Source organism: Vidua macroura, chromosome 1, assembly GCF_024509145.1.
Source record: "Vidua macroura isolate BioBank_ID:100142 chromosome 1, ASM2450914v1, whole genome shotgun sequence".
Classification (NCBI taxonomy): Eukaryota; Metazoa; Chordata; class Aves; order Passeriformes; family Viduidae; genus Vidua; species Vidua macroura.
The window spans coordinates 32,080,323-32,093,704 of NC_071571.1; the positions used below are offsets into that span (position 1 = coordinate 32,080,323).

General features: G+C 40.5%; 1 protein-coding gene across 2 annotated transcripts in view; it reads right to left on the minus strand.

Moving 5' to 3' along the window:
• The window catches only part of IGF2BP3 (insulin like growth factor 2 mRNA binding protein 3), a 113,043-nt gene that overhangs the window by 10,374 nt on the left and 89,287 nt on the right, over positions 1 to 13,382 (minus strand). For both annotated transcript variants that reach the window (XM_053984870.1, XM_053984878.1), the window contains one exon: positions 1,510 to 1,629. In XM_053984870.1, the coding sequence (XP_053840845.1) occupies positions 1,510 to 1,629 (120 nt within the window). The remainder of the gene's footprint in view (positions 1 to 1,509; positions 1,630 to 13,382) is intronic.

Consider the following 13,382-nt stretch of genomic DNA (forward strand, 5'->3'; position numbering starts at 1 on the left):
CTGGAAATTCCCTTTCCAGTAAACTCTCTTCCAAGGACCAACTGAAGAACTAGTTTGGACGGGTTCTTGGAGGTCCAGGTTGTTTCACATTTCTCTCTCCACCTAGAAGTACCCTCCATACATTGCTTAAACTTCAGATAGAAGCTGCAGGAATGGAGAGGGGAAGAGGAAATACATGTGATACATCACAGCCCCATGCAAGACAGTTTTGATAAAGAAATATTGACACCTCTCACTTCTTCCTGTTTCATTTTCCCCCTAAAAATATGGTTATTAGTGCTCAATTAATATAAACAATCTGGGTAGTATAACTATTTAACATTCTGCTCAAAAAAGGATGGAGTTGGGCAGTGTGTCATTGGTTGACTGGCCAGTAAACAGATCGGCACTAGGCAAACCACAAGACTCATTCATCAGGGTTCCCCAATTATTTTGCTCTGTATACTTAGATGAACACCTTCCAAGCTAAGCTCAGCTTCACCAAATTCAACTCAGCATCGCCAGCTCCTGCCCTGTGCCCCAGACTTTTGGCATATCCCTGCTATAGCACTCACTAAACACATCACTCCTCTGAAACAAAAATAAAGGCGGCTGAGAATAAAACATTTGTTTTATGTGTGCAGTAAAATGTCCACCTAACAGCATACTAAAGCTACACACTGTACTTTAAATGCACTGTTCTCTAAACTTTTCTTTTTTATTTTTAAATTTAGGCTAAAACATTTTCTTTAGAGCATAAAACAGCAGAAAATATTATTTGTAAGAAAAAAGTGCTCAAGCGTCTAGAGAAGATACTCGTGGTTACAAGGGCAATCATGGCCAAAAGCCAAGGCCTTCCTATGACCGCAACTGGTACTAACCCTTGTACACAGAAAAAGATTTCACTAAATTGACTAAAACTCAAGCTTCTATTAGAGGTCAGCCTCTGCAAAACATCCTGTTCTTAGCTACACTGAGGTGGTCAATACACAAACAGCTGGATGTTAAACCTTGTAACAAGGTAAACGTGCTGTTAAGAGCTGACTGGCCCCAGGAGCTTGGAGCAGCACATGGGTGAAGTTACAATACCAACAATTCAGCATGGAGCCATTTGAGCTTGACAGCCCACACCAATCCATCTGGCACAGAGCAAGGGCAGACACGAGAGCAGGGAACTTCAACCGGGCTGCTGTGTTTAGAAGGGGAATTTACCCCACCAATTTTCACTTTACCTAAAGCAAGGAGAAAGCCTTTAAGCACTGCATCATTAAGGCACAAGTCTGTTTCTAAGACCACCAAAGTAGTTTTCTTTGCAGCTTATATTTCACACCTCAGGAGACGTTTGAAAACATGCTTCTAATTATCTTGTCTCAGGGAAGATTAAAAGATGATTTATAAACAAATGTACTATTTATCACATCACATTCTAAGCACGGACTGGGGGAGGATGTTCACGAAAGCACGGCTTGTGCAAACTTGCTGAAAGTGTCACGTAGAATAAGCAGAAAGTTATAGTTGGTGTAATAATACCTTAATAGATGCGCCTGCAAAACGAGAAAGTTGTTTGATGTGCTGTCCCTGCTTGCCAATAATAGCTCCAACTGCCAAGGCTGGGATGAACAGATGAACAGTTTCAGACTCGGGCTGTTGCTGTGGGGAAGAAGGAAAAATGCAGTGAATGTTTTTGAACATTATGAATCAGACTGACAGGAAAATGGGTACAGAACAGGCATGCATGGAAATGAGGGGGAAATAAGATTTCCCCCTGTGATGTCTGAGTATTTAGGGTCTGGCTTTTTTTGGAATCACAAAATCCACAGAACAAGAAAACCAGTTTGAGCCAAAAGAGGATTCTTTCATCTTGTATAAAATACTCACAATTTTAATGCATAGAACTTTACAAAACAATTGAGGAGTTGCTTCTTTGTGAAGCTTTCACTCTTACCTGTGGCTGTCTGGATTCTCTTCCATGTGCATGACCCTGCAGAAAGAGGCTACTACGGCCTGAGTAGGCAAACTCTTTCTAGTTTCCCAGTTACATTTTTAATTTTAGATTGTGCTGAGAGCAGTACAAAAAGCCTCAGAGTTACATATATGCTACAATTTCCTTTGTGTGGGAGTGATCTGGAATGATAGCCAGCTTGAAATCTGCCAGTGATTCCTCCTGTGTAACATTATGCAACAGTTGGAGCTCTGGCAGCAGTCCTCACACAGGCTAGTAAATTAAACACCATGTTTCTGAAAAGTGAGAGGACCCCAGCATTGCACCCACTGGATATCAGGCATCACTGCATCTTCCTATAACTTTCAAGCAGACACCCCAGCTGGAGAGCATGACATAATGCTCAAGATCCTCTCTACATCCTGCGTAGCAGTGATCAAACTGCAGGGTTGCATCTGCCATGGTAGGTCAACAGCTATGTCAGCAGCCTCAGAAGAGCCTGTCCCAGAGGAAGGGAGCACCATCAAGTACACACCATGCTACTGGACCATTGATCCATCCACTTGCATCAGGGCTACGCCTAAAAAGCATTTCACACAAGCCTGTCTTTGAACTTTGAAGTATTTAAGACACTACACACCTCTCCTTCTAAAGTTTTTCTTCCTCTGTGTGTCCCTCTTGTGTATTTTCAAAATTTGTTTTGCTCATCCTCAATAAGACAAGCCAACAAGCCCTTTTTGTGTGGAGGTATTTTGAGACAAAGCAGACATCCTCGTCCTTGCTTTCTCAGTACCCACTATGCAGACCAGCACCAAGCACCAGCAAGCAGAGCATGTGGGACCAACCAAGCTCATTTAGCTTTGCTCAGTTTGTATCTTGACAGGGATACAGGCACGTACAGAAGCTCACCTAAACAGCTTTTTCTATGATATTTTCAGAAAAACCCCCACACCACTACATGCAACACAAAGCAAAAAGCAGATGCAATCCCAAAAACAACACCCCCAACTTATTTTTAAGTTTCAGTAACTCCTTTCAAGGTTAAGTCTTTCAAGGCAAAGTCCCACTGCATTAACCATAATCAAATCAGAGCAAAATGCTTGTTTCCAAGTTTTACCACTTCATTTTCAGTAAACACAAGTCAACTGTAACCTCAGGGGGTATGAATTCCAGGCACAGCTCCACGTACCAGGTGAAGAAACCCCAAAATAGGATATTGGGAACAGAAACACTTTAGGCAATTGCAACAGTTGCACAGTTCACCCTGTGTTTTCACACATTTAAGGCATTGCGATTCAGAGGCATTTCATGCTGGTTTAAGTCCGCACGGATGCAGCTCTCCACTCTCAGCCTCCCCACTGCCTTGTATGCTTTGACACTAGCAGGTTTGCAGATCCAGCTGATTTTTAAGGCAGGCAGTAAGTCCCTGACCCAAATAACCAGAGCAACACACAAGTGGTAGTCTGTGACCAAGGGAGGAAGTACAACAATTAGAGAATGGGAAAAGGTGGGAGCACCCCTTTTAATCTGCCTACAGATCAGTTTAAAATTATCTCAAAACTACACCCTAAAACTATGTATTTGTAATGAAAGATACAGTCACTTCAGTATATATGTTAAACCACTTTCCAGAAGATTACTCATATTTTCCTCCTATTATTATGAACATCCTGAGTGTTGTCACAGTAAGTCCTTTTACATGTTCACTGTGAATCCAGCAAGATTTCCAGCAATTTGGAAATGCTACTGTAGGTACTCACTTGATCTCAGCACTTCAAAAAACTGTTTCCCAATGGTTACAAGTTCATGAAGCATTTGGGTTTTTCCAGTTTTGTTGCAAGGACCCATTGCACTGGCTGTAGAGGCAAGCCCTCATTCCAATCCTGAGAGCTTATCCACCCCCTTGCTTGCTCCTCTTCTTGACCCCTACATTCAATTGTCCACACGTGCTCCAGCTCCTGCAGAAATCCACTGCTGAAGTTTTCCCTTTCACATGCTTCTCCAGCCAGCCTCTTCCAGCTAATTACTACAACACTGCTGCAAATCAAATGTGTAACTTGACTTGGTTTTCAAGAATTTACACAGCTTCTACCTAACCCACTTCCAGACACATTTCTGTACTATAGAAACAAATCAAACTTCATTATTTTTGTTTGCATATATTTCCTGCCTTCCCTCTGTTGCCCATCTGCCTGCTGAGCAGTTTTCCCCTCTCCTTCCCAAAGCTTGATTTCAAGCCACTTTCTTGGCTGGATTCAATTCACCACTGAAATTCCTTTTGCTGCCTCACCCTTAAACACGAAACATGGGAAGCAAAGGCAACAGAAGACAGAAGATATACACGTGCCTTTCTAACTGTACAATCACCTCACTGTAGCACCTTCTTCCCATCCCTCCTCATAGCTTTGACTTTTTGATACAATTCAACTTCTTTTCTCCTAAAGGACTTTAAAAAAGTATTTATGTGAGTTACTGAAGTTCTTTATGCTAAACTTGCATTTTGGTGTAATAGTGATACATGCTTAAGGAATAGTGGAGAATCTGTCAATATTCAGCTGTTCATACATCAGAATTTTTAAAATTCTTATCTGGAGTACCACACTGGCATATACATATAACCAATTAATCTCCAGTATAACATCACACAAGACTTAGAGAAATTATCTTATTCACACTGATTTTTAACCATTCAAAAACCATACTCCTCTTTTACTTCTGGCAGAAATCAAGTAACTAAGGCTTTTGAGAGTATCACAACACCAAGTTCAAATTGCTATCTGTCCATCTCCTTACCCACAATTTTTAAATCCTTTTCTATTTACTGGAAACCTAGCCTGCAAAAACCTAGCCTGGAAGCCTACAAAAGAAACATATCAAAACATAATGCAATGACAACACCACTCATCAATCTTACAGATGCTTCTGGGGATCTCAGGATGGAAGAAAATCAGCTATAATTTAATCTTACCCATGCCATGCCACATAAGTCATAGAGCTTTCCAGGAACTCCTAACATGAGTTATATCAGAAATAGATTCCTAGACCTTAAACATATGTTAGAAGCACTAAATTTAGGGAACTGATTTCCCACTCTGTGAAATCTGAGCTTCAATGTTCACTCCCTTATAGCCAAGTCTGCTTAAATATATACTTATAATTTAAAATCCAAAATATGTATGTGTATATGCTTTTTGACAAGAGTAAGGTCTCCCAGACAATTTTCTCCTCTTCCCCATTCAGTTTATTTCTTCCTCCACATAAGAAAATATTTTATTCAAAGTCAGCCCAGCCCTGGGAACTGACAGGAATGCAGAAAGAAAATCTTTTAGAGTAGCAGCCTAGGTTCACCAAGAGTTATAGTCCATACATCCACCCTAATTTGCAAGTAACCATCTCCAGTATCCGTGATGCCCAGACCACCTCTTCTACCTCAGCAATATTTGCAGTATGGGCTCATGGCTAGTCCACCCGAATAAGAGAAGTTTGTCTTATGTAGCTGTGGCACACAGATACCACTGAGATATTCACTTCAGTGGAGAATCTAGGTTGTTTTGGGGTTCTGTGGTTTTTTTTCCAGGGGTTTTGTGTTTTAAGAAAAGAGCTCCAGAAATCAAGATTCTTAGATATAAGAAACAGATTCTTCAAAAGCATGGTGACCAGAAACAATTAGTTCAGTTCATAAACAGCTGAAGATACTTGCTTTATTTCTGCAAAAATCAGTCTGCTTTAGTCACAAAACAGGGTTGATAAGGAATTTTTGTCTATATCCAGCACACTGAACTAATGAAAACAATTTTAAATGCTGGTTTTGTTCATTAATTGGATTCCAATTTCCATCCAAATGTTGCCTGATGAAAATCAGAAGTTAAAATTAATCAAGCAAATAAGAAAATCACCATTCATCATTTTTTAACAGAAAATGGAAAAAATACATTACCCAAAGCAAATGGCAAATTGCATACTTGTATAAATAGAAAGATATATTCAGTCTAAGCAAACGTACAGACTACTCTAAGGCTTTCAGAAAGGTAACTAAAGTACACATGTAAAATTTGATAAGTCAACTTAAATCAGATTTCCTGCTTGTTCATTTAAATCATGATTGAAAATAGTGATCTAACACAGAGATGGAAATTAATTACCCCACTGGATGACACTGAACAACTGCTGCAGCACGCTATTAGCTCTGACTTTTTACACTAACACAACTCTTTCCTGGAGCAGCTTGGATACACCTCCTTCCATACCTCCTGCAAGTTCCTGAGCTCCAGCCATCTGTCCCTAGCCTAACAGTGCATACCAACTATTTCTTTTCTTTTTTTAATATTTCTCTTTTAAATTCCCACCATCACCATCCAAGACAAATCCATCTGTTGGTAAATCCTGTAACCCCTGGCTGCTTCCCCATTACACTGGGCTTACCTGGAGCCCCTGCACTGCAGACAGCATCAGGATTATCCCCTTCACTCCAGCCAGACCCTGCAGCCCTACAGGAGATTTTCCTTTCTGCTGCCAGCCCTACCATATTAACTCTTAGGAAACTGGCTTAGCACAGCCATCATTTCCTGGTTTCCAGAGCCTCAGCAAGACTGAGGTTCTTCCCTTCCTTGGGATATTGTCACCAGTCCTTCAGCATGATGGCTACTGCTCCACACCAGAGCTAGAAGCTGAGGAGTCCCAGCCAAGAAAATTTGCAGATTCACTCTTCTTTCTGCAATTCTTGCCTGCAGGGTTAGAAAGATTTGTAGAGACCATCTGCCCTTAGGATAAGGTTGTTATAACTTTTCTCTGCCAACTCCTGGTGCATCAATCCTATAAACTGCAGAAAGCCACACGGGAGGAGAGCTTTTCCCTTACCTGTTAGATTGTCAGAAGGAAAAGCATTGCTGCTCATCTCACACTTGGGTAACAGAGCCATAGCACAGCCAGGCAAGAATGAAAACCCAGAAAAAGTAAGCTATGACCCTCCAGAGTAGAGAGTGGTAGGTAAAAAGCAGGTCCCAAGCCACTACAGCTGGGGGAATGGACATCCTATTTGAAAATGGCATTTGAAAAACAAAAAGAACAACACAGAACAACAAACAATACACAGAAAAGCCAACAGAGGTTTGCCTCCTCCGTTCTTCCCCAAGACGACCCCTCCTCTCTTGATTTTGGCTGATGCTGCTGCTAGGTCAGTCCACAGCTCCCTCAGTCAGCATGAGTCAGGGCTCATAAGGGGGTATGTTTGTTATTTATGTCCCTCAAGTTAATTTGAGCATTAATCTCAGTCTTTTTCTGCAAGCCTGCCAACAGTACAAAATTTTTTCCAGTCGTGTGCGTAAGTGTCTCCATAGACCCCTTGCTCCATCAAATGCATGTGGTTGGTAAATCCTTGGCAACATTTGGGATAAAGCTGTAAATCTTTAAACATGTTGTACCCACTGAAATAAATAGGCTTTTAAGCCAGACATGAATGGGAGAAGGATCAGATCTTTCCTGGTTTCTAAGCCTGTTATGTTTCATGTTGCAAATTAATTACCTTAGCACAAGACATTTATTTTAAGTCACAAAGTCATGTTATCCATTTTGAGTCAGCATCAGGATTTTTAGTAATGAAGGGAATAATTAAGAACTGTTTTAAGACTGCATGGAGCTACCATCTAGCCTAGTGAGGTACTGGTTTTGTTGTTTTTTTTTTTACATAGTAAACAAATCCACTTGGTAGGAATAAATGAATACAGACAGTAAGTGACTGCATTAAAAAGTTCCTTTTTTGCCTTCCAACCCCCTTCCCAACAACCATGATTACCAAGACAAGGCAGATTTGCAGACAACTCATTCGGTCTTCAGAATACGCTGAGTTTGTCAGGAAGTGAGGTATCATATTATTCAAACCCTGTACCAGATCCAAAGCCAAAATTTAAACCATGTTTTTGCAATGTACTGTGAAGAATTATCCTGGCCCACAGCTATATTAAATGCTCTTATTTATTTAGTAATAAAAACTTGTAACAAGGGGAAATGAACATTAAGCCAAATATCCTTGAAGACATTCTAGCTGCATTCAGTGCAAAGATAAGAAATAAGCTTGAGATGATGGTGAAAGAAATCCTAGTGTATTCATTTTGCAATACTAGCGCTAAAACTTTAAGCCTTCATTGGAAGCAAGGGGCTCATTAAGGAAAACAAAGTTTTAGTAGATAGGTCTAACATGATCCACAGTTTCACAACATCCTTGCAGATACCTTGTGGTTCCATCTTTTACAATCACTGAGCTGAAGTGAGGCTGCCAGTGCAAATCAACGCACTGCAGCCTGACCTCTCTGCACTCTCCAAGTTTTTTAGTTCTACTTCAAACAGATTTAGGTCCATGCTGAGAGTCTAAAGCTTTCTGCCACATTCACTGCCTGAAAAGCCAGGACCACACTCAGAAGAATTCTGCACTGCTGAATTCAGTCAGTCAAGAAGTAGCAAAACAATTTAAAAGCAGCAATGCACATTTTTCACTTTGATCTTCACGCTAAAGCCTTGCTCATATTGCCAAGCATGAACTGTCCAGCCACCATCCAGCCAGGGTTTCACCTTCCCATGAGCCCCAGGTTAATCCAAGATGCTCCCCTTTAGTGTAACTGCTTCATTATGTGAGAAACACTCATGTCACTAGATGAACCAAGGGCACGACCCTTTCTGGGACACACCGCCCATGCAGCTCTACCTCTTTTCCCCACAGTCAGCCCCAGAAATTGTGCGAGTATCCTCTGTCCATATAACTGAGCTGGTCCTCTCCTTTGGTTGAAAATCTAAGAATGACCCACCCTGTCTACATTTCTATTTTGGGGACTACCACATTCTAGTTCTTATACAGTGGTCAGTACCTTAAGTGAGATGCCACTGAAATCATTTTACTTAGTATTACTCATTCCACTTCTTGGCTCTCAAATTTAGTACTTTTCATCACAATTGTCTCTGAACTGGGAATCTTCCTGGACTACTAGAAGTCACTAAAAGGACCACACATATCAGAAGTTTTCCCAAAATGACAACCAAGCTAGGAACAAGGGAGTAAAAATCACGGAAGCAGAGAAGGAACATTTTCTGGCAGGCTGGTTATAAGGCATTTTACAAGCAGGAACTGGTTTGACATATTTCTGAACATGGCATGAACTCTTTGTTTTTGCAAAATCTGACTGGCCACAATGCCAAAAAAAGCAATCTGCCACCTTTTATTCAGAACAGACAGCCAAAATCAGAAATCAACATAAGGAACAGATTGTGAAAGTATGTAAGCAGGAATTTTGCTGGTCATTCACAAGCAGCAAGCATAGGTACTCAGTGTCGCAACACTGTATGACCACCAAAAAGTATATGTATAGAAACACTTCCACTTCAAAAATCATAGCTGTGACACAGCAGTCACATGGGTACTCAAAATCCATAGAAGTTGCCCGTGAAATCAGTGGCTTTGGAAGATGCAGGTACTCATCAGCTCTGGTTTATAAAAGGCACTGCTCTCAGATTCCATGACAGCTGCCAGAAAAACAGGTTGTGTAAACACAAAGATCACATATTTTTCCATCATGTTTAACAAACAAACCAGAGATGGAGCCAGATACAACAGAATGAGCTCTTGACCTACTTTTGTTTCTGGCCTGAAAGAGCTCAGTACACTCTAGTAACAAAATATTTGGCACCTTAAGGAATTCAATTTCCCATTCAGTTTAACATTCAGAAGGTTTGGAACCTGGTACTTAGAGCTTAAGAGTCTGAGATGGTCAAGGGAACTCCAATTAAATCTTCTCATAAGAATCTAAAAGCAGGGAACCAACAAATTCTAATTCTCTTGTTCCAAGAAACTACAAATATCCCTACAAGCATTCAAACCTGCAGTGAAGAATAAACCATTTTTATTTTAAAAAGCATGGATGGCTAGTGATAGTATTTGCATTATGACAACCTTAGAACTGTAAAAGAAGCTATAAGAATAACTGGAGGCTTCAACACCTCGAAAAATAACCACTGACTTGCCAGATCTTTGTACATCATACAGTGCCAACAACTGCATTTTTTTCTTCCCTCACTGAGGGGTTAGTCCATCTCCAGAGGCAGAATAGTCTGACTGCTCTGGACACATGTCCCTGTCAACACAGCATGGCAGAAACAGGAGACCAGCCATTTTCTCCACAGGGCAAAACAATCCCACAATGTTACACACCATGAAGTAAAATTTTTAGTTGCCAAAAATGCATCATTAATGAATGTAAGAAATTAAGCATCAGTAAAGGTGTATTCAAGGCACTGAGGTTACAATCTTCAAAAGAAGTCTAATTAGCAGGTAGATTTTTTTCAGACAGTGCTGTTGTCCTACAGTGCCCTCCTCAAGATTGCATGTGCTGCACATGTATGGTTCTAATTTCACCGATATAAAATAATTTTGTAAAAACACTGGCAAATCCTTCTTCACCCCCCCAAAACCACATCCTCTTTTGGCTGAAGGAAAGCTTCTCAAAAGTCATCTACTGCTTAACAAGCTGGGCAAATTAGGGCAAAGCCGCTTGCAACTACACACACATCATAGATGTACAGACATTACTGCCTCTGGGTAGATCAGACATAACAGTTGCACGAGCTAATCCTATCAAACCCAGACATCCAAAGGAGCCCAACTTCACCAAGTAAGAGTCAAAGTACCTGGAAACATAGGACAGTTTTTCCTCTTCCTTGTGTTTCTCATCTATGCTCAGGGCATCAAATGAAGGCCCTCAATGAAGCAATTTTTCATTTTAAATTACTTTTCTTTCCTGCCAAAAGCACAATACAGTTATTTCTTCTCTTACTTATACAATATAGAAGATGTCTTCTTTCCTATTATTATTTAAGAAAATGACTGGAGAATAAAGAAGGAATCTTTCTCTTGACCACAACATCTTCTAAGGAGAAAGTTTTCCATTGGTATGTTCCTCACCTGCAACAAAAAGCTTCAAGAGATGGCAAAAAGGAGTAAAGGAAAGCAGCCTATCAGCCTAACTGTACAAGACTTTTTTTTTTTTGTAATCAGAAAAAGACGGTTTGATTTCTTGTTTTCATTACTATATAAAACTACCTCTTCTTTGTTTTTGTTGGTTTTGTTGGTTTGTTTTTCTTTAATTTTCCTTTTTCCCCCTGCCTCTTCCTAGAAGCCTATATGCATATTACATAACCTGAAAGTTTACTGTAAGGCTATAGAAAAGGTTAGAAAGAGTGGTTTTTTTTTTTGAAGGCAGAGCTTCAAGAAGTTACAACAGGTGTCCAAAAAGGGCAGCAGAGAAAGCAGTCCCGCTGCAAGCAGAGGAGCATCTCTTCACTTTAGCCAAGTTTCACATGGCAGCAGTTCATGTATCTCTTCCATGACCTTACAGAAGAAGGAGAGCAGCTGGTGTGAACTTCTCTTATGGAGAAAAGCTCTCTACTTCTCACCTTACTTTATGCTTGAGTTTACCTGCCATGAGACAGAATTAATTCTACTACCCTGTTTCAGGGCATTCAAGGGCAGGATGAGGTCTCCACAGGCTATCCCTTCTTCTCCCATGCCCTTGGGATGCCAAATTTCAGATCCAGAGGCTGCGAAAGAAATGCAGTTGGATGTAAAATTAAACATGCAAAGTTCCAATTATAAAAGGAAGGGTGCAACCCACTTAACCCCAGTAGGTGGGCCAGGTGTATTAATTGCGTGACTGTACACAGTTGGATTTTAAGATAAGGATTTCTTGTTTGTTTGGAACTTTAAAACTTTCAGTGTTGCATGAGAACAAAATTCTATTCTTGAGAGACAAGTATGTGCATATTCTCCCCACAGTTCAGAAGACAGAAGCAACAACTCCATCAAAACAGCTTTGAGCAGTACAACACTACATCTGAAGCAGTTTGACTGGCATACTTGTTAAAAGTATTTTTTTTTTTTTTTTTGTGGCAACATATATTCTGGAAAACATAAGCATGGGTGATATTCCCTTTTGCAGAACCTTACTCTCCTCCTCATAGAAATCTCAGCACTTTGTGCAGGTGCTCAGGTCATGACATCTGTTACAAGTGACAGTGGGCAGACTAACAAAGCTCTTTGCAATCGTGTCAGAGCTGCAACACATACAAGCATTTAAGTGCACAGCTAAGGAGAAAGATTTAAGGATAAACAGAATGTGGTGGTTTTTCCAGGCCCAAAAGCAGCTGGACAAGACATTGGGTACAAATAGGCACAGAAAGGCTACTTGTCCTTAATAAGGTCACACAAGAGCACAGATCAGTCAAAAAAGGACCATTAGCTTGATTGTATCACCAGGATCATAAGAGTAAAATTATACCAATTTGCCAGTAAAAAGATTTTTTAGCTCTTAATACTTTTAACTGAGACATTTAAATCCTACTTTTTCCTCAAACCGTAAAACATTTCAATGATTCTCACATGTTCTTATTTGCTTGTATTTTAGGAGTCCAGGAAAAAACCAAACAGATCTTGGATATTTGCAAGAAGAGAGAGGAACTTTTAGGAACTGAAACATAATATGCAATTCCATTGCATCCCTTTTCAGCAACAGCACAAAATAAGTGCTTTGAACAGGCAAACAGAACTTGGACTCTGCAAATAATTTATACAATTTCAATATCAAGAAATGTTGCTAGCAATAGGTAAAAATACAAGAAAATGGATGGTTAGTGGTGCTCAGACACTGTTAGCCACATGCAATGGCCACATGCCCGTGTGCGTGTTTGTATCTGTCACCAGACGAGTACCAAGGACAACTTGTGCCTTCCTGTGGGGGCTCCACTGCCAGGACAAAGAGTAAAAGCAGCACCCAGATTATTAGTGCAATCTGCATCTCATTTGATTAACTTAGCTGAGGCTTTGGTGCTGTACATCAGGGTTAACTATCAGGGAGTCACATGGAAATCATTCTCCTGGATGTGACCCAGTCCAAGGAACTAAATCAAACTAGTGTTTGAGAACATCACAATTTCCTAAGTTTGTGATACCAGAGTGTAACTGAAGCAGCTGGAGAACAATGTTTATGCTCTTGTCCAATGTCTTAAAGGTTTGCATGAAGAGGGATAGGATGAAGCACCACACATATGTTAAAACAGCCAAACCTATTTAACTACTCAGCCCCAAGCTCCTGAGTTTCAGGATGCATGCTCCATGCATGCAAACATGGAGATGTTGCTCCATGTTTTAGGAACACTTGGCTCCAGCTGTGTGTATGAGCATTCAGACCTGTCGCTAAGCCTGTACCTGTAGCAAAATCCTGCATCTGTCTACTATGCAGGTTTTTCCCCTCTTTATACCCATGTTAAAGCAGCAGCAGGAATGTGGCAGATAATTGTTTCAATAATTAAGAGGACGCTTCCGTTTCTTTGGGAACAAGTCCTACACATGGTCACAGCCACACCTTGTCACTTGAAAGAGGTACATATAAACCATCAGCTCCATATGGAGCTGCAATCAGTTTCC